This window comes from Anomalospiza imberbis, chromosome 2, assembly GCF_031753505.1.
Source record: "Anomalospiza imberbis isolate Cuckoo-Finch-1a 21T00152 chromosome 2, ASM3175350v1, whole genome shotgun sequence".
Taxonomy (NCBI): Eukaryota; Metazoa; Chordata; class Aves; order Passeriformes; family Viduidae; genus Anomalospiza; species Anomalospiza imberbis.
Window position 1 is genome coordinate 33,009,372 of NC_089682.1, and position 22,166 is coordinate 33,031,537.

The following is a 22,166-nucleotide window of genomic DNA, read 5'->3' on the forward strand; positions in this document are numbered from 1 at the left end:
ACTGTAAAGTGACTCCTGCCTCCTGGGAGGCACCTGGGGACCTTCTTGGAAGGTCCCCATGGGATGGAGCTTGCTTGCTTCAGCAGTGCTTAACAGAGAAAGTGAATAGGAGTGCTGCCAGAAGAGGCTGAAAACAGGACACATCCTGCTTTCTGTGAGCAGGCTTCTGTCATAAACCCCTTTTACACTAATTCACAGAATAGATGCTGGAGATGTTAAAGATTCCAAGTAAAAACACAGGTGTTCACAGACTTCATGTTAGTATGATCATGTCATAGAGGTGTGACATCATTACACGGATGTCAAGTCAGCGCTTGGGACTCTTACAAATTGAGTAGTGGAATTGATGGATAAACCCAAAGATAAAAAGTTGGTTCTCAACAAAAACCAGGTGCTGGGTGGTTTTGCATGAATCCAAATGTGTGTGTGGAGCATTCTGAACAGTGCCAGACCCAGCACCATGGTGAGTTCTCTCCTTTCCTGACTCTGGATGTGGCTTCAGTGTCCTGGAGAAACTGTCTCCAAAGGAGAGATCAGTTTGTTCATTCAAACACTGGTATTTCTACTTGGGATTGCATGATAGTTTTGTGGTTTGTATGCTGGTCGTTAAGACTGGCAGATTTAGGTTTGAGTCCCTGTGGATCCTACTTTGGATCAGAGAATGCAGATTTTATTTTCAAGTTATGATCTTTATTTACCGCTGTTGTTCCACATTACCTCCTGGGGGCATCATAGACATTAAAGAAAATTTATAGGTTATATCAGATTACAGTATTATGATTAGATAATAAAAGCATCAATTTTCTAAAGACAGAAAAAGGAACAAGCTTTCCATTTGTTCAACAGGGCAGAAGTTGAAAATTGAGTAGACCAGTCAATTCTGCTTGGTCACCATCTTTCAGCATAGTTTGGAATATCCTAGGCAAAGCATATTTTACTCTTGTTTGCAAGCAAAAGCTGGAAGTGAGCTGTGAGTCATTTTAGAATTAAATCCTTTCCTAAAATTTAATTTGTGACCTAGAAACCTAAGCCAGAAACAATAGGACTCTAAATGTTTCAGCAGTTGTACACATGTGCCTTCCCAGAGTTAATACTGAGTTCTCCCTGTCACAGGACAGGGAATTTTCTTTCAGTGCATTTATACATCTGTAAGCCAGTCACATATGAAAACAATAACCAAGGAATAAGGAAAAAGTCAATAAGGAAATTTATATATAGCTGCTATTAAACTGGAGGAAAACAAATCATCTGTTGGGGTCAGTTTCAGTGGGAAATCAATTTGAGCAGAGTTTTATTGTCGTCTTTGCAGATCCTTCATGTTATTTGCTTGCACCTTTAATAGTCATGACTGAGGAGGTTTTTACACTTGAGCCTGAGCTCCCTGAATCATTGTGTTTGTTACCTTTTCAACATCCACATTCCCAGTTGTCACAAATGCTACCTAACAACAGTGAGCGCTCAAAGTACATTTCCCCTCTTAGCTCCAGGGAGTTTTCAAGGTTCCTGTTAAGTGCTCAAAGCAGTTAGGCTGCAGTGCCAGACAAATTCGAACCATGTGAAGTGTAAAAATGCCTCTCTGTGCATTGCATGGGACTGCTGAGACTAAAACTCTTCATATATGTCCATACAAGCCAGCTCTTGTTCAAGTGAAGAAGTTGACTGCTAATACATTAATCAAAATATCGATAAAAATTTAAATACCTGGCAGTGCACGAGACATGAGATTCATTAAAAAATCACTGAAACATCTTCTTAGTCTAAGAAAGTACTCCCCTTAAGCTTTACCTTGAGGTGCAAGTTTTCTAAATGGTGAACTAATTTAACCTTTGCATTCCTGTTGATACCTCCATATAGTTTTTAAATTTTCAATTAATCCTAAAAAGCTTCATAATGTCTCATTTTTTGCTAACCCAGAGCGCAAACTTTGTTTTGTCAGTGGGAGTTGCAGATTTAAGATAGAAATTTCATTTTAAATTTTCAATTTAAGATAGAAAAATAATGGAAATTTGATGAAAAATGGCTTTTATAAATATGTATTTCTCTTCCTTTTTGTAGCCTGATATTGAATTTGATCTCATTCTATTGTGGTTATTTAATTCTCTTTAGGAAACTCTTGATTCTCTCTTCCTCATATGGAAGACTAAAGTCTAAGCATTGTTGCACATGGTGATGCCTTCACCTTTTCATGGTTTATAATGTTAACTGCCTTTACTTTGATTTTTCTCTTTGCTGCATTTTCAGACACTTCCAGTTAAATAGTGAAATACAGTAACTGAGCTGCTCCAATGTTACAAAATGGAAATTAAGGCTGACTTCTGTTAAAACAGTATTTAGTACAGAGCTTATTAAGTTTTACATTGTGTTCAGGGCATGTGTACAACAAGAAATTAATTAAATGGTCCAAATGTCAAGTTATTTCTCTGAACTATACCCCAGTCCTGGGCTGGGGCCATATTCATGTTACCTTAACTCTTACTGTATCTTAAATTCATTGATTGCAGTAGATTTAAGCATAAACTTGTAAGTTATCTGAACAAGGTATTTTCTTTAATTGTGTTCAAGTCTTCTAGCACTTTTCAAACCCACCTATCTAACAGGTATAGCAAAAAAAAAAAAAAACCAAAAAGAATGCATTAAAATTTAAAAGTGTGACAGTCCAGCTTGTCACTGAGAAGCAAAGAAAGGTTTTGTGCTGGGAATTTTTTCTATTTTATCTCACCTTGGTGTGGGATTAATGGTGGCTGAAACATGATGTTCCCCTGATTATTTATCTCCCATCCCTGAGCTCATGCAGTGGGATGCTGGTTCTTTCAGACACTCTGGATGTCTCATTTCTGAGCAGCTTTGGGAACCCTAGGGATTAGGGAAGTTACATGAATGTTTTATAATGTTATTGATAACTGCAGAGCAGATGTTTTCTAATAAACTGCTGTGAGATAAGTTACTGGTAGCATCTGCAGAGATGTGTGCAAATGAGCTCAAAATAATTAATACTGTGTTAGGAGAAAGCTTGTTTTTTTAAGTTTGTCTGTATTGGAGCATGCAAGATTGTTTCAGCCTGCCCTGAGAATCTTTTAGAGCAAAATTACCATAATTTATTAGGGGAAAAGCCATTTCTGTTAATCATATATTAATTATTCATAAAATTAGTATTAATTTTACCTTAATGGGAAGTGTTACCAGCTGGGTACTAGGGTTGACAATCTATTCACATTTAAAAAAAAAAAAAAAGAGAGATAAATAGCTTGACTTAAAAAGAAGACATAAAAATGACTTAGGAGAGCATAAAAGCAGCAAGTATGGATATATGAGTTCCCATGGAGCTGGCTACAGCAGGGAAGTTCAGCCTGCTAAGCACTTTATGTTTGGGCTCTGGCACTGGTTAGTGGGATTCAAGTGGAATTGCTGAAGGGTGTTTGTTGCACACGAATTCTCTCTGCTTCTCCCAAATTGATTTTAGGAATTTAAATTCTGGGTAAATTCCTCCTGCTGGAAGAAAAAAAAAATAGCCACTTTACCACTTTATAATCTTTTGTGAACTGTGTGAAATGTGAAAATGCTGTTCAGAGGACATGTTCAGCCTGGAATGAACATGAAAAAGTGGATCCTCCACTCTGTTAAAAGAGGATTTCAATACTTAGATTATGACTCAAGACTAGAAAGTATATTTTGCTGGAAGTTTAGGAAAATCAAAAGCAGAATGAAATTTCAAAAATGTATTTTAATTAAAACCTTTCTTTTGCCTTCATTTTCTTCTTTTTTGTTTTTCTCTTGATTTTTGAAAGTTCTTTTGCAAAAATGAAAACCCAGATAAGAAAGGGCATTGGCTGAAGCATGCAAATACGTAATGTCTGTAAAGTGCAGCTAGTTTTATATGAACAATAAAAGCTTCAGAAGATTCAGCTCATACTAAATTGTTGAGATCAACTCTAGAGACTTTTTATTAGGATAGCAAATGTTGAACTTATAAACAGATTTTATTTAAATGTTAAGATAAAAGGCTGTTTATTAGTAAAAGTTTTTTTTTTGAAATGACAGTTACAACCTTCTGTGTGTGATCTGTAAAATATAATCTGATGAATTTTTGGCCAAAGCCATGGAAGAGAAGCATTTGGAGTGGGAAGTCAACCCAAAAGAAACGAAACTAAATAATTTTTAGAAATTGCACGGCTTTCAGTGAGTCCAGGAAACCCAGACCGGGTCTTGGAAAAACTTATGGATCTGGGTGGTCTAAAACTGAATCAACGTTCAAGAATCTTAAGTAATTATGACTTTTTATGTGTGTGTTTAACATTGATACTATTTCCAAGTTGTGGGTCGTGGGTGAACCTATGGTATGCAATCAGTTGTCATGCCCAACCCTGATCAATGCTCATTAAAAAATTATGTTATTTTGCAGTTTAGATTTTCCTTTTTTATTGATTTTCATTTTCAAAGACATGTGGTGAAAAGAGAAGTGTGTATGGGAGCAATTTTCATCTGGAGAACTTATCAAATAATGATGCCAAAGAGGCTGAATTGTGCTGATGGTTATTCCCAGCCATGAGTACCGGGAGCTTCTTGTACTTAATGTGTCCCAGCACCCTTTTAGACTTTCTTATCAAAAGGCTGGGAAAGGCTAACGCCAGAGTTCTGCAGAGTCTGGTAATGATAATACCTCAGCATTATAACAAACAGGTACTGCTGCTATTTTGCTCTGTATTTTCACCCGCTGAATATATTTCATTGCTTACACTGTAGTAGCAGATCAAAACCATCTGCTGCCTTGCCACCAGTCCTCCTCCAGTGGAGGAGAAAATCTCAGCTCGTTTTCCATGAGGGCAGGGTGCTCCAAGGCAGGAGTACCACGGCTGCAATCCAGCTGCTGCTGTCGGTGCGGGCCAGACCTTTGCTGGGAATGGATGAAATGGAAACCGCACTCTTTGCCAAGAGCTGGAACAGAGATAAACTCGGTTTGCTTCTCTCCCTCCCCTCCTCCCCCTGCCCCCTCTGCAGCTCCATCCCCCATCACAGTCATAAGGAAGGACAGGACGTCCAGGAACAGCGTGTCCCTCTCCTGGCAGGAGCCCGAGCATCCCAACGGGATCATCTTGGACTACGAGGTCAAATACTATGAAAAGGTGGGAAGATCAAAGGGGAGGGGTTTGCTCAGCACTGCTGCGATGAAATCATTGCATCTTGCCTGTGTTAAGGATTCAGAAACACTCAGGTTCATTCAGTCTGCCTCAACAGCACTGAGTGTTGGAACTGCTCAATTTTTGGTGATGAGAACATCAGGAAATACAAAATGACATCCTTGTGATGTCTGCCAAGTTCACAGAATCACAGAATCACTGGGTTGGAAGAGACCTTCAAGATCTCTTGATCCTTGACTCTTGATCTTTTCAAGACCATTGAGTCCAATCCAGCCCCAACACTTCAACTAAACCCTGGCACCCAGTGCCACATCCAGTCTTTTTTTAAACACATCCAGGGATGGTGACTCCACCACCTCCCCAGGCAGACCATTGCAGAACTTTATGACTCGTTCGGTGAAAAATGTTTTCCTAATATCCAACCTGTATTTCCCTTGATGCAGCTTGAGGCTGTGTCCTGTGGTTCTGTCAGTGCTGCCTGGAGAAAGCGACCAACCCCACCTGAGCACAGCCACCTTTCAGGGAGCTGTAGAGAGTGATGAGGTCACCTCTGAGTCTCCTTTTCTCCAAGCAAAACACCCCCAGTTCCCTCAGTCATTCCTCACAGGGAATCCCCAAGCGCATCAAACAAACACAAAGTAATTCAATCAACATTAAATTGCTTTTTTTTTCTTATTTTCTCAACTAAAATTTTGTTTTTGTGCTCTTCTGTCATGCTGTCAGTACCCAAACATTTACTCACGTGCTAGTGTCTCTTCCCTGTGGCACGAGCATCTTTTACATGAAAATTATTTGGAAAATGTTGGCTGGCCTACTGGGCTGGTTTGCACTGTGAAAGTTGTTTCTGTGAATAACTGAATTATTCATAAATTGAAGCAAATTACTAAAGTGAAAAAAACCCTACCTTCTGCTTTTTATAGACATTTTCTTTTATTTACTACTGTTTATTTAGGCATCCTGTAGAGATCTATATTTACAAAAAAAGTCTTTGTAATGGAATGTTTTAAGGAGGTCTTAGTGGTAGAATTGAAAAGACCATAAATTGCCATGGAGATTGAGAAGTGTAGTATTAGCCATTTTTTGATAGATCTGTTGATAGTTCTATTTGGTATATTGCTCCTGGAATTAACAAACTTCGAAAAAAATGCCAGAATTCTGGTTTAATTGAGCATTTGCTAACAGTCTTCATATCTAATAATCAGGCTTATATTTCTTACATACCAGAGAAAATGTAGTGAAAATATCCTCTAAAAAATGCTGTTAAAAATACTCCATGAGTATTCAGTTCATCTTTAGAAATTTTTTTTTCATTGAGCTTTGGAGTGGGACAGTGTGCTGTTGGTAGTTCATGCCTGATCTTCAGATGAAGAAAGAGGATCAGAAGGCTGGATGCTGAAAAGATTTCTCCCAAATTTATGTAATCTGATTTTGGAAATGGTTTTTTTGGTGAGCAGTGGAACCTTCAAAGACCTTGGTAAAAATCTAAACACACTTCGTGGTTATAATGGGAGAAAAAGAAATCCTCCAAAACAGAAAAGGAGAGGTGTAAGAGGCCTTACCACTGCAACCACTGCTCAGCAATAACAAAAATATTTCTGTATTATCAAACCTGTCTGTTTTCATTGCAATTCCCAAGGCCACAGCTAGACACTGTGAAGAAAATTAATTCCACCCCAGCCAAAAACAGCACAGGTGATCTCTTGGGTTTTACTTGCCCCAAAGGGAGAGATTTTTTCCCCTGCTGTGCACATTCAGTCAATTTTAATTAAATCACCAATAAGTTTTATTTGTGTTGGTTTGGGATATTTTGATCATCTTTGTACACCGAAATTGGGATTTTCTGTTCAAGAAAATTGCCATCCAGTGCTGTTTTATGCACAGACAGAGCATGCAGCTCCTATTCCCACCGGGTGTATCCACTCTCAGGGAGCACTTGGTTGTCATAAGACAGCTTTATAAGACAACCCACCAGTCTTAGGAGGCTGATCTTGCACATGTGTTTCTCCCCTTTGAAGTCTGTGATCAAGAGTTCATATGCACCAGACAGTTTTCTTAAACCAGGGAGCCAAGTGCTTGACAATGGGAGCCAGACCATTTAGAGCAAAAGACTTTTAAAAAGTCAACCTTTCTGGCACCAGCGTTTTTAATGTGTGTTCTGCAGGCCCTTGGGGAGTCAGAAGCCTATTGCTCAGGGTTTATGATGGGAAAAAAAATTAAAAAGCAAATCTGTTGTCAGGAGACTTGAATCTATGTATTTTTAAGCTTTGCAAATAGGTTCAAAACTAATTCTCTGATAAACTTACCTGGGGCCAGAGCAGCTCATGCAGAATTGTTACTCTTCATTCCTACACCAAACACCCTTGGAAGATACTGCTTTTCAGTCTGGGATCTCTGAGCATGCTTCCTTCCCTCCTCTTTTAAAAGGAGAGGTTTATTTTCAAACTAGTTCAGTCCATTTGATTTTCTGCTTCAGAAATCATCTTGGTTGTGCTCATCAGAAAATCCACTGCTGTTAAGTGGAAATAAACCCTTCAGAGTTAGCAAATCTGGGTATTTCTCCTACCAGTCATAACTTATCTCCAGACAAGTCATACCTGGTAGATGGTTTATGTTGAGCCATCCTTTTTCATCCTGCTTGTTTTTGATATGTCTTGTCTTCTCTTAGAAATTAAAAAATAGAGCATTAATAGAGCAATGCAGGTCAGCCCAATTCTGTCATACATCTTGTTTGTGGCATTATTTTGCTAAGCTGGTCTTATTTAGGATATTACAAGAGATTTGGAATAAAAATGCAATTTCATTTCTATAAATTATAATGTCTTGTAGTTTTTTCTTATGGATTATTGTCGTAAAATATGTGAAACATATTCAGTTTCTCAAGGACAGTTAATTAACCTGCTTATTTGGGGTTTTTTCACCAGTTATTGCCTTTGTGTAGCCAAAAGAGTAGAGCTTTATATGTGTCTAAAGAAATTATTAGCTACAGCTTTAGGAAACTATTTCAACCTTTGGAATTAATCAGAATGGCCTGGGTTGGAAGGCACCTTTAAGTTCATCCATTTACAACCCCTGCTATAGGCAGGGATAATTTCCACTATCCTAGGTTGTCCAAAGCCCCATCCAACGAGGCTTTGAACACTTCATAGCATGATGAACTGAGTGGCAGTTTTTCAAAAGCAGTGTTTGGAATAGAATTGTATTTTTTCGTAAAAGATTTTAGAGCTTTATTATGAAGCCCCAGTCAACACAAAATCTTCTTTCAGAGGGAGACCATATGGAATTTTTAGGCATTTATGTTACGGTAAGGCATAACATTTTATGTTAAGTTGGTGGAACTAAATGACACCTCAGTTTAGTTCATTCATATAATTCTGTGCTGAATTTTAAGTGTCTCAGCCATCAAAGTGCATAAACAGCAAAGCCATGTTTTTCCCTTGCACAAGCCCTATTCTTTGTTTCCTTCTTGTCCTTGTTCATATAATCATGTTCTCTTGAAGGAGTATATTGTCATGTGAAGGTACAGAAAAAAGCCATCTCTTAAATACCACTCATAAACTATTAATTGTTTCAACTAAATATGTGGCTTACAATTAAATCACGTACACTTTATTAAGATGCAGTCTTCTGCATACAATGAATGAAATTGAGCTGCAGGCTCAGGTTGCTAAAATAGATTTGCTTTTGCCATCGTAGGAATTCTGTGATCAGTGGTTACAGCCAACACAGAATTCTGCACTTTGAGGCTGAAAAAGTGCATTATATTCAAATGCACTTTGTTGCTTTTAAACTCTTAAGGTTCTGGCGTTAAGTGCAGGTGGGCCATGAGTACTCCACAAGACTTGTGGGAAATGTCATATCCATGCAGAGCTCACTTCTGGCAATAAGGGAAGCAGTATCAGGACTGTGGCCTGCTCCCAGGAATGTGTACTCAGGTTTTGGCCTCTCAAGTGCACATGAAGCTGACGGAAAAAATATTTTTCCTTCTATAATATAAGCACTTTCTGTTCTTATCTGGAAAAGGGCAAACCATTCACCCTTCCTGGGACCGCCACTATCAATTTAAAATGTCTCCAATATACGGTTTTTGTAAAAAAACAAAGTGTAAAATTATAAAATGTCACTTGCAAATGAGACACTAACAGTAGTAGAATTTACTTCCCAGCAAAGGTTGTGTCTGGTAAACTATGCAGAAATATTCAGGAAGAAATTGCTTTGTGCATCCAAGTTCTAACTTATCCTCAGAGTGTTTGGTTGAAGTTCTGCTTGGCAAGGACTGACTCTGCTTTTTGTGTATTCCTTCTGCTTATGGCAGCTATACTGCTATATCTCTGAAGTTTTGCTTTATTCCCAAGAAAGATAAACTTGGGCTTTTATGTGGTGTTGCGCTGATTTGATTACTAGTAACATAAAAAATTACTTACAAAATATGTGTGTAAAAAGCTTCCCATAAACTGAGATACCATGACATCCTCCATACCATTGTTTTAAAGGTTTATTTTCCAAGTTCCAGTGTGGATTATTAACAGACAGGGCCATGACTGTGTTTTCCCTTGCACGTATGTATCTGCACCAGAAGGAAATGTTTGCATTTCATAAAAGCAGCCTGAAGCGAGATCAAAATGAATGTCCAGTCATAGCATACACAAAAGATGTTGTGTTTTAAAGACAAGATTATTATGCCTTTGAAATTAAAGTAGTTGCCTACATCCAACTGAATGATGAGATAAGGAAAGCCTGCAAATTACAATACTAGGCCTTTGTTAGTTCAAAAATAAATAATTTTACACAAGCCTGTTAGCTCTTTACAGTGTCTTCCTGTAAATTTGCTTCCCTGAATTTAAAACAGAGAACCTTTTAGAGAAGTATTGGGCAACTCTGAGGAGGTCCAATGCTGATTTCCTTTTTATTTTTACTGTGCAAAGAAAATGGGCCATGGTCAACATTTTTATAGTCATTCTTTGAAGAGTGGGTCCAGCTCACCCTATATGAGGTTTGGACGCTGGATGGTAACTTTTAGGCACAGGCCTAGCTGCTTTTTCTGTTTTCTTGATTTTTTCCTTTCTTTTTTCCTTTTACTGTGATTTCTCATGAGTACAATGTTGAATACTACATGGAGATTCTGGCAATTTTCCTAACTATAGTGTAAATGTTTCTGTTTCTCTTTATCAAAGTACTGCCAAGAACAGGGCATTTAGGCTTCTTTAGCGCCAAAGTGAGCAGTTTCTGATGTTCACCTACTAACCTAGAATATCCTGACTCTATTCCTGCAGACAGCAGAGCAAACACACTAAAACAACTCCAGCCGCTTGAACTTTACACGTGAAGGTGAAATGGCAATGAGTGTGTTGGGTATTTTCCAGCCCCAGAGCTCGTGCATTGGCACTGCACTGTTGTCAGAGTGAAAATGTCAGCCCCTCACCAGCTAATGCAATGCCATAAAACATGATGAGGATTAGGTGAGATCCTCTGCATCCGACGTGCCTTCGCTGGGCTCCTGCTTTCAGCCCGGCAGAATTCAATGGCTGCAGTGTTCTGCACGGTGTTCAAAGTAAAAGGACATCACATGAAATCCCCACCACCTCCAGAATAAAAAAAAAATAAAAAAAAGTTCATGGTGGGGAACCTAAACAATTGAGATTCTCACAGTTTCCCACATGTGTGGCTGCTGGCCAAGAGGTTTTTTGTTTTGTTTTGTTTTGTTTTGTTTTTTTTCCCTGAGACAGTTCCAGCTGCCATATTTAGGAAGCCAAAAATGCTCTTTTGGTACAAGATGGCTTTAGTAAAATAAGCAGTACCTCAGGCCCCAAATGCGTGCTTAGATGTTAAGATTATGTGCTTACAGTGGGACTGAGACATACTTTTATCAGGATTAGCTTTTTACACAGTGTGAGGTGTATCCAAACTTACCAAATTACAAACCAGTCCTCCTTTTATATAAAAAACATTATGTCAGACATAGGTGACTCTTAAGCAGAGAGCTGTTATGAACATAGTCCAGGATTGAGTTCAGTGTGGTTTTGTCCAAATGAGGATGGACACAACTATCTCATAGTTTTTATAGAATAATAGAAAACCAGCCAAATCTGCCTTTTTGCTGAGCTGGGGAGCCCGAATGGGGTTTCCCTTTTGACTGTTATAGAGGTAACCACTGTCTTGTAAAATGTGAGGCAGTAAAAACTGCATCCTGCAACATCTCTGCAGGGCCCTAAAATGTCTAAGTTGGCCTGTTACAACTTCCAGTTCAGTGCAGTAGGCAAATCTGATTTATGTTTTTTTAAATTATCTTTTAATAATTTTCTTGTTGTATTGCAGACCATGGACAAAATGAAGCAAAACCACTTAATGAAATGTCATAAACTCACCATGTCTAGTACTCGATTTACAGCACAATTCCATAGCAAATCTCATGATTTAAGATATCTTGTTAAAAGATGATTGAAAATGAATGTTTGCACAAGCATTTCTTAGGCTACAAATATTCAAAAAATACACCAGTCATCTCCTGGATGTTTGTAGGGTTTTTTTTGTTTTGTTTTGTTTTTTTTTTAGGGTGTGGTTTTAATCTCATAATGTCTTTTTCCAAAAGCAGGAACAAGAGACAAGCTATACTATTCTGAGAGCCAGGGGCACCAACGTGACCATCAGTGGCCTCAAGCCTGACACCACCTATGTCTTCCAAATCCGAGCTCGGACTGCAGCTGGATACGGGACCAGCAGCCGCAAGTTCGAGTTTGAGACCAGCCCAGACTGTATGTATTTGTTCAAATGGTTTTCGCTGACATCCTGCCCAGCTCCTGACTGATCTCAATGGCTGCTTTCACTCCTTCTCTAGCTGAGGAAATGTGTCTCATAACTATTTATGATGTGTCTTTCTTGGTAGCATTGCTGGATAACTTTATGTTTTATCATTAAACTTGAAACGGGCTATAAAGAGTATCCCAGAATTATCACAGGTGGTGTTTTCTTCCATTCCCGACCCTACTTCTACCTCAGGCCAGAATTGATGCCTTGCTAGACCTTGGCTCTTCTGAGGGAGGAAGTGTGATAGAAAAACAAAGAGTAATGTCAAGCCAAATCTTTCACCCTGATTCTGTGTATATTTGCAATATGTTCTGTATTTCATCCCTACTTTTTCCTTCTCCACCCCAGCTCTTATTCTGAAAGGCAAACAAGCTTCATGTTTAAAAAAAAAGTTACAAATTGCTGTTATGGTGACCTGCAGCTTTGGTGTTCTAGTTGAAACTAGAGCTGAAGTCAGGACAATTACAGCAAGGAGAAAAAACTCAGTTCAGAGATAAAAAAGCTAACAGTTTAGAGGTTAATGAGTTTTCTCTGCAAAGTAATGTTAACAACAGAAGGGGAAATGGGAAGAATAGAAATGTGGAAGGAGACAGTGGTGCACATCTCAAAAATAAGTACAGAAGTTACCCAGATGATCAACAAATGGCATAAGTTTGTTCCTGTGTTACCCAATTATCATAACTGGGTGCAGCTCTGGTGTGTAATAGGCACAGATGGGAATGGTGTGATCCTAAAGAGAGGCTCTCTAATCTGTGTGGGCCAGGAATGTTAGCTGGAGACTGGTCCTCACACCAAAGTTCTAAAGCCATCCTGTCATTTAGTGGCAGTCTAAAGGTCCATGCTCAGGGACCACAGGGAGATACCCAAAATAAGGCAGAAAATAGCCCTTATTTTCCCTGTGGACATCTGTGCCTGCATGCCCTGACTTTCCACAACCTTCATGTGGATATTGTCAGGCTTAACTGGAAACTTAGCTCCTAAAAGCACTTTCCATCATACAGAAGGGGAAGTGAAGGTGATGATTATGGGATTTCTTGCCAGAGAAATGTTCCTTACTGAGCATGACATAGAGTATGTATGGCATACATGACATGTATATTTGTGTTTATGTATACGTTTGTATATTAGCATCAGTCTGCTAGCAGTACCTACAATTAGCAAGAAAAATTGAGAGTAGCAGTTACAACTTTAGTAAATTGGCAAAGCTGGCTGGAGTCTTAAGTTTTCTTCCCTTGTATTTATTTGTTTGATGAAAAATTATGTCCTGGATCAAATATCTGCCAGGAGACCAAATGCTGTATAATGATGCCTGTCTCCTATATGCCTGTAAATTCTGATGTCACCAATGAGATGTGAGTGTGTGAGGTTATTTACCTGTTTTTGTGATGCCTTTGCAGCTTTCTCCATCTCCAGTGAGAACAGCCAGGTGGTGCTGATTGCCATTTCAGCAGCAGTGGCCATCATTCTGCTCACAGTGGTGGTCTATGTCTTGATTGGGAGGTGAGTCTGGTGTTTGATTTGCACATTTTCTCCTGTTGCCATGTCCCAGGGGGGCCTTGGTGACAGTGGCACATGGGGTGTCGTGGTGTGGCTGCTTGTTAATCCTCTGTCTGCTGCCCAGGAGCTCCAAACACTTGTCACAGTCAGTAATGAGCCCGCTCACGTTAGCAGTCCAAATCATGCAGCAGTTGTTAAAAAATGCTATAAACACATTCTCAGGCAATTGTAAAATTAAACTGTAGGGGTCAAAAATCAACAAATCCTCTCATTAGCCAATTTCCTCAAATTCCCTGAGAACCTCACATGCCTCTATAGGGCACAGAGAATGTAAATATCATTAAACTTTCAAACAGGCATTTAATTGTGCAGGGAGAACATTCTATTCTGTTTCCACCTGCAGTTAACACATAAAATTCTCCGTATTAATTTTTTTTTCTCTTTGCTTGTAGATTCTGTGGATACAAGAAGTCTAAGCATGGCACTGATGAGAAAAGGCTGCATTTTGGGAATGGCCATTGTAAGTTACTGAAGCCTTTTAATGCTTCCAGATCTGTTGAATTCCTCCCCTAGGTAACTGATATTTTTCAATTAAAAAAAAAAAAAAAGAGCCATACCTCACATAAGGTGAAATTAGGTAGAGAATTATCCCTTCTCTTGTGGGTAAGGAGATTTTCCCCAAACAATTATTCTTTGTTTCAACTTCTTTCATCTGTGTTCAGGTTAGTAATGAGCCAAACATGTCTGTGTTCAAACAATGTATGTGGTTGGAATTGTGTTACTGATTCTGCTGTGCAGCACTGAAATCCAGACTACAACTGCAACTTCCTTGTTATATAAAGTCTAAGAAACATATTTTCCTTTCCCAAAGCAAAATATAAATACATATCTTGATGAACACTAAAGCTACTGTGAAAATTGCTTGCTTGACAAAGTTCACCTACAAATAATAGTGATAATTCGATTCTGGATCCTCTTTGCAATGTCCATAACTTTGTTCCACCTTTGCACAGCAGAGCTGTGGATCCTGAAGGTTGGCTCACAGGCAAAACTCCATTCGTACAACCTCTAAAACACTAAGAAAATAGTTTTGGAGCAGGAGAAGCTGATGGGAAAAGAAGGTGATAGCCTAATTCCTGATCAGGAATGGGAAGATTACTTACTTAGTTTTTCATTTAATCACTGTACTTTGGATTTTTATATCCTTACAGGCAAAGATAATGCCCCTCATAGACACCAAGACAAGAAAATCTTTTTTTTCACCCACATATTTCTTGATGTCTAATGAGTTTTTGTTTAATAAGAAGCAGTAGTTCATCTTTGAAACTGTTTCAGCTCCAGATGAGTGTCCTGCTACACCATGTAAACCATGGTTGAACCATGTATTTCTGTTTTTTTAGCATGTTGTAACATTATTATCTGCGGGCGTTTTTGCACACAACAGTGGCACTTGCTATTTGCAAGAAAATAAATACATTATGCTGGTACCATAATCAGGAGGCCCCTCCCCAAATATAAGTGAATTAACATTTTAATGAGGGATTTACCTGCAGTAGCTGGAAATTAGAGCTTCTTCCCAATCCTTGTGACAATGGAATAAGTGTTCTCTGACTGTTCAAATTATTAAAGTTTCCTGCCCCTCCTTATCTCCAGAGAGCCAAGAGCAGGAATATCCATGACTTCTATCTCGTTCCCCAGCACTGTCAGGGGATACACAAGCTGCAGCCCAACAACTGCTAACCAACTATTCTCAAAAAAATCTCTTAAGGTTACATGTGGCCCATAGAATTAATGCTTCATCATCCAAATTTAATGAGGTTATAAAATAAAAACAGCCAGTAAAATAAGTGTCACAGACAAATAACAGGTCAGAATTTGCTCTCCTTACTCCCACACAATGGAAAGTTGCAATCACTATTCTTAAACACGGCAGTGCTGTTAAATTCCTGTGGATTAAATTGCTTTTAATTTGGCTTTAGATATTTATGTACTGTTTTCTGAGTAGTGCCATGCTGATTCACTATGCAGTAAGAACAGAGCCAATCATGGGCCTGGTATGTCTGTTAGAAGTTATTGAAAATTATTTGTTAGAGATTTTGCAGATATTTATCTGTTAGAATTTGTAAGTATGCATGTGTGTGGCTGTTGAAATTTTCAATATACCAAATTACAGTCATTCCCAAAGAATAAGAAAATTGATTCTATGAAGTAAAAAAAGGACAAAGTAACTTCTATGGCTGTCGTAAACTTTCAGCATCTTATATACAGCAGCTGGTTTATTTCAGTCAGTTTACTCTGAATTACTTTTAAAAAGGCTCCAGCCATGAGCTATTCCCTGCAGCCTTATTACAAATCCTATAATATTACTTCAAAGAAACAAAAATGTTTCACCTCCTCAGATCCTCTCCCTTTGCCTTCTCTGGCTGGGCCTTTTTATTTTTTTTGCTACCTTTAGGGCAATTTGTGCTGTTCAAATGAAAATGTAAATTATTATGTTTGCACAGAATGAGCTGTAAAGTAGTGCAGCTTAACACATGTGCACGTGTTTATTATCTGTATTTCATGACAGAACCCAGTTACTGCACAGGCTGCCCTTAATTATTGGTGTGAAGGGATTATTCTCCTTGCAGCCACCATCACCTGATCTTGGTAACCTCTGGGGTCAACATTAAAAATCCCAAGCCAAAAACCCCACAGTGCAGAAGCTTTTAATTGTTATTTTTATTGGGGATGTGAGGGGGCCTGTAATGTACATTCAGCATGGACGGGAAGGAGCATTTACAGGATTTTTAACCAACAGCAATATACAGCCAATTACTTTTTGTTTTACTTGCAGGTAATTCTGTAATCATCGGGCTCTTGAAGGAAACACAGTTGGCTTTTAATGCTGTGCACACGCGGCCCTTGTGTTGGGAGCATGGCTCTTACTTTGCATTGTTTTCAAGGCAATTAGCTTGGGAACACAGTTTTATCATTTTTTCTCAATTCTGAGGCCAATAAATCCCCATAAAATTGATTTTTTTTTTCCTTTTTTTTCTTTTTTTTTTTTTCTTTTTTTTTTTACATACGCTTTTGCATAGTTTGATAAAACAATGTTGTGCTCTCATGGTCCAAAGGTTTTTTTCCCCCATCTTTGCAACCCCAGCAAAAAAAGGTTTAACTATTTTAGCAGGGAAAGTATTGCTGCAGTATAATAATGCTAAGCTGGAAAGGATATTACTGAGTAGGGTAGAGCAGTGTTTGTTGAAGGAGTTAATATCTTTTACAAGACCAACTGGTACAGTTAGGGAAAGCTGGAATACATGTCTGGGAATGTAGGGTTTGTGTCAGAAGCAGAAAACTTCAAGCTGAGTATTTCACTTTTTGTTAATAAAACATATTCCTGTTGTAAAATGAGTACAACAGAGGCAGGCACAGAAGGAACTGGGTGCAAACACAAGCAAGGCTTTGAGCTGGGCAGGGTGAATGAGGCTGTGCTTTGCTTTCAGCTTTTTTTGTTGGAGGCAAAGGTTGGCAATGATCTCTTCCAGCAATCCCTAGCCAAGAAACTCTAGAGGGGGCCAAAATAATAACATGGATGTATGGGGAGCAGAGCTCTAGAACCAGCCTTTATTCAGAACAAATATCTGCCATCCTTGAATGTTCTGGCAGAGAGATTGATGCACGGTGTTTTTTTTAATGTATAAGTTTCTTATTATGCATCTTGTTGATCGACTTAGGAAAAAAAAAGCTGGAGTTAATCTGATTTCTTAGTATATTCCTAAGAACTTTTCAGGTTAACTGTAGCAACACATTTTGTTCCTTGCCCCTCTTTTGTTACTTTGGAAGGGTCAATTTAAGGCAGCATCTAAATGTAGCAGCTTGGGGGGAGGTAAGTGGTATTTTAGTATTGGAAAAGCAGTTAAATAATGCAAGTGCAGACATTTGAAATGGGTTGTCACACTTCTCTGTAGGACATTAGGGTCTGGTTTCATTCTGTACAAAGATTCTGAAGACCCACAAAAACCAGTTTGATTTGAAGAATTTCCTTCCTCAAAGGAAATTCTTTCCTTCCTCTTCCTTCTATTGATTTGGTTTCCATTGTCTCAGGAGCTTTATTTCAAGTCAAAGTAATATTTTCTCTCTGAATTTGTTTTTACACAGTAAAGCTCCCAGGTCTGCGAACTTATGTAGATCCGCACACATATGAGGATCCCAACCAAGCCGTGCATGAATTTGCCAAGGAACTGGATGCTTCCAATATATCCATTGATAAAGTAGTTGGAGCAGGTAATGACCACCAGATATATTGAAGTAAAGATGGATTTTTGCTGTGTATATACTGTTTTATGTCTTTAGGGTCATAGTTGTGACTGAAAAGAAAATGTTCTAGAAAGTCTTCAAATTAGCAGGTCACATTTACAGCTGATTTCAGTGCAAAGTTAAGGACACACAACTTTCTATTTTTTTTTTTTTTTTTTTTTTTTTTTTTCTGAAAGAAAGGAGACAGCAAGACAGCTTTTCAAAGGACACCAAGCCCATACTTGAGTGCACCACTGTTGGAAGGGAAAAGATCATTTGGCCTCACTTCTATGTTTCTCTTTAAAATCTGTCAGCACAACTCAGAAAATGTTATCAACTGTGAAGATGTTTTCTTTTTTTTTTTCTCTTTCCCCATAAAAGGACTCTTGACTATTATGCCTTGAGTGAAACCACAAACTCATTTCATACCAGTCACCACGCATCCATCAGGCTGCAGTGACCTTTGGTCGTTGGATTGATTTTGGTCACTGCTTTGGATTTGAATTATTGATTTAGGAGGAAGGGGTTGTTTGTCCAATAACTGGTTGTCTAAACCATAAAGATGCCACAGGTTGTTGGATTTACAGGAAACAAGTTGGTGAAGTGATCAGATTTTGTAACAAGGAGCCAGATTACAGAAATTCTCATTACACTGAGTGTTGCAATGGAGCATGTAGCTCCTGATGAAATGTGTGCTTCCTCCTTGAAGTGAAGTGGCAGATTGTCTCATTGAGCCAGAAGATCAGTGAGTGTTACCTTTCCTCCTATATTAAAGCATTTATGAGGAGTACTATTGATTTTAAATCCATTGAAAAATACTTATTCCTTTATTAATTATTTTTTTGGTTTCTCTTTAAGTATATGGTTTGAATTAAAGCCATGAGATGTAAGAGACAGACTCCAAGTGCACAGGAAAAGGTTTTCAGCTGGAAAAAGTGTAGAACCCAAGGTACTGTACTCAGTGCATCTCCTGAATCACCCAGCAAAAAAAAAGAGCAGTTTTCATCCTTTCCTTCTGAAGCTACTCAAATGTTGTTGGTTTGAAGTTACTTTATGGAAAGGTAGAATCCGTGTTCCTTGCTGGTTTTAATGTTGCCCCACAAGAGTGCACTGTTCTCCATCATCTTCAGTCAAGGCAGCAAAGATCTGCTTGCTGCACATAGCAGGGAATTTGTGTGGGGATGGAGAAGGAGGAATACTCTAAATTGAAGTCCAGGAGCAGTATGTTTCCTTGTAAGACTTTCAGGAGCCTCACAAATACAAGCTTTCTAAATTTGGGCTGTATGCAGTATATGAATCTAGAAAAGGAATTCCTAAAGACCATGCAATATTATACAGCTTGGTTATTCTTGCCTATTTTTAGTCAAGATGCACAGCAGAATAAGAAGTAAACCAAAATTTTTCAAATACAGCCTCTGGAAACAGAGGAAAAAATTTTGAAAGGCTTCAAAAAAGGACTTTGTCCTAAAGGAGTCAGGTGTTTTAAAAGTCTCCCTGTTCCTCTGCAGTGACAATCACAGGTTATTATGGGTTGGAAGGACCCCCAAGGATTGTGGAGTCCAACTCTCAAATGAATGGCTCCCACAGGGATAGAACCTGGCCCTTGGCATTACCAGCCCCCTGCTCAAACCAACTGAGCTAAGTGGCAGAGGGTTCCTGCAAGCTTTCTACATTAAAACTTGCACTCGAGCTGTGATAACACCTTTTTTGGGCACCATAACTCAATTCACAGTCTAGAGTACATAAGGCATTATAGTTAACACTTATTCTTAGCAGTTGCTTGAGATGCCATCAGGAAGAGCCAGGAAGGGAGGAACAGATGGAAATCAGGCCATAGAGGGCTGGGAGCTTCCAAAATGAGTTTGTGGCATCACTTTACACAGCCATCACCCTCAGCACGTGGTAGCTTTCACATTCAGAGTTCTCTGAGGCAACTTCTTCAGGAACACTTCTCCCCAAAACCAGAAAGGCATTTCCTGCCTCTTACTGAGTCAATTACTTGTTTGAGTGAATGACTTGGTCTCTTCCTGCCCTTGTCCTTTGCAAGGCAAGTGTGAATGAAATTATGAATAAAAGGACAGGGGTTTGAGAAGAAGGGATTCATTTAACTGCCCTGAAGTGTGACGTAAGTAATGAGACCTTCAAGTCAGGCAAGCAGTCTCGACATTCTGAAGTGCTCCAAGCAGTTTTTCACAGCTTTAGCCAGAAGCCTCTGAGAAGAGAGGGCTTTCAGAGCTTACATAGCTTTGAAAACATACACAAATGCAACAAGGAAATATTCTTATCCAAGAGAACCTCAAGAAAAACACAAGGGATTTTAGTGGGAGGCTAAGCATAAGAAAATTGAGGTCAGAAGCCACTTTTTCGATTTTTCTTTGCAGTAATTTTTTCTTTTAAAATAACTCACTTATTTTTATGGATTCAGTTCAACAAACTGCTTCAGATGTTTAAATCCAACGGGGCAGTAGGAGACTACTAAAGAAAGTACTTTCTTGATTCGGAGTGGATTTAACTATGTGCTTTGCTGAACAAGAAAGCAAGCATTTGCTTTTCTTCCAAAGAAGAAATATACTTGTAACACATCTTGTTTATCAAAGTGTTCACAAAATTCAGGGGCTACCTGTCTCTGAACTTACTGTGAAGGTTTGCAGTGTCCCAGTGAACATGGCTGATATTTCCAAGGTTTATGAAATGTTGAACTTTGGTGCCTCTCCAAATCCGAGGGAGTTCTCTGCACCAAATTAAAATGCAGTAAAGTGAAGGGAGTAGCTGATTTCACAGAATCTTCATTTACTCTTCTCCTGAGTCCAAATGCACAGCAAACACCATCCCCTGATGTACTAAATAAACTCTTTAAAAAGAAATTGGGATATCCTGAAGAGAGATCTTTGTGCCATGAACAGCCCTCCTAAATAATCCCTATCAGCTTCCCACCTGTAAATAGACACACCAGTCAGCAGAGCAGGTTTTTCAGTCGTTATGTGTGTGGTGTAATTAAAAATAAATGCCTCAGGAAGGCTTTGTATGAAAAGCCACCATCCTCATATCTTACATTCGGTGCCATGTTTCCCACTCAAACACAAGCCCTTGTTCCTCCTAAACAGTGTCTGGTGAGACCCAGTCCATTTCTTACTGGGATCATATAGTAATAATTTGCAGGAAAAATTGTGGTGTAACTGCATGGGTCACTATGGGTGTTGACCAGATAAATGTATTTAGCATCCCTGCTGCCCTGGATGTAAAAAAAAAATTGTAGGTTAATGTAGTTGGGCTGCCTGGGGAGCTCTTTCCAATGAAATCATTTTCCAAGAAAGTGAACCTGCTTTATATCCATAGACAACAGCAAACTTCATTGCTAGAAAGAGCCCATCTTTTATTCTCTTGCAGTATCTGCTGGCCTTGAGGTACTTTTGGAATCTGATTAATCACTCAAGCTCTGGATTGTTCAGCCATGGCTAAATGGGACTGTGTTGATGGACATTACCCATAACCTTTTCCTTCCCAGAAGTTAAACAAATATCAGATACACAATTCCAGCTTTAAAATGAAGGATTGATTGCTGGGCTGCTGGCTGAAATCATAGCTAAAGTCTCCATTGACAGTAACTGTAAAATAGTTCTAAGAGCTTAGCTTGTTATAGCTTTTTGGACCATTAAAACATCAAGAAAATGGAGTTGGAAGCTGGGTGCTGCAAGATTTATTTCAATAATTTTTTTCCCTTTCCCTCTGTTTTCAAGATGTGCTTTGGTCTTCCTATTTTGTGGTGCTCTGACAGTATTGAGCTGGGGCTGGTGTTTGAACTCCTGGTAAAGTATAATGGCCATTTGGGCTTGCAGAAGTTGAATGCTTTTAATTAGGTCTGAAAAGAGCTCAACTCCCATTACTTACTAGTAGCAGCTTTTAAATTTTTTTTTCTGAGCTGCTGCCTGTCTTGGCAGCCTGAAATACAAACAGTGTTAGAATTAAAGGATGTAATGTCAGTGCTTTTTAGCATTATGTATGCACATAAAAATATATCTTCCTGTTAGTGGTTATTGCCTTGATAGTACAGTTCTGTGCCTCGAGGATGAAGCAGCTGGTGGTAAGATATGGTGATAATAATTTCTATGTTGTTGACTCAAATCTAGCCTGGGTTTGCAACAGAGAAAGGTCATTACCCTGACACACATTTATTCAGGCCTTTTTTGATTAACTTGGCTGTCTTAAAAAAAAATATTCAGAAAAGAAAAGCTGAAAAGGGACACTGAAATAATTTGCTGCTCAAATAATAATATATTGAAACTTCCTTATGTGATTTGTGTAAAAATTAGTTAACTGAAAAAATTTTCAGCAGAGGTGTCTTCCAACAGTTTTCTATATATTTAATACTTTCTCTTTTGAATGCTAAGATGTTTTTCCTTGTGGTCTGCTCTTCCATATTGCAAAAGGATAAACCAGTATACACCACATTCC

The 22,166-nt window shown here is 38.7% G+C and overlaps 1 protein-coding gene across 7 annotated transcripts in view; it reads left to right on the top strand.

The window, feature by feature from the left end:
* The window catches only part of EPHA3 (EPH receptor A3), a 173,756-nt gene that overhangs the window by 123,011 nt on the left and 28,579 nt on the right, over nucleotides 1-22,166 (top strand). For 5 of the 7 annotated variants that reach the window (XM_068180445.1, XM_068180443.1, XM_068180447.1 and 2 more), the window contains 5 exons: nucleotides 4,996-5,120; nucleotides 11,722-11,884; nucleotides 13,334-13,436; nucleotides 13,886-13,953; nucleotides 17,577-17,702. In XM_068180445.1, the coding sequence (XP_068036546.1) occupies nucleotides 4,996-5,120; nucleotides 11,722-11,884; nucleotides 13,334-13,436; nucleotides 13,886-13,953; nucleotides 17,577-17,702 (585 nt within the window). The remainder of the gene's footprint in view (nucleotides 1-4,995; nucleotides 5,121-11,721; nucleotides 11,885-13,333; nucleotides 13,437-13,885; nucleotides 13,954-17,576; nucleotides 17,703-22,166) is intronic. The other 2 variants (XM_068180446.1, XM_068180444.1) reach the window with 1 other exon arrangement.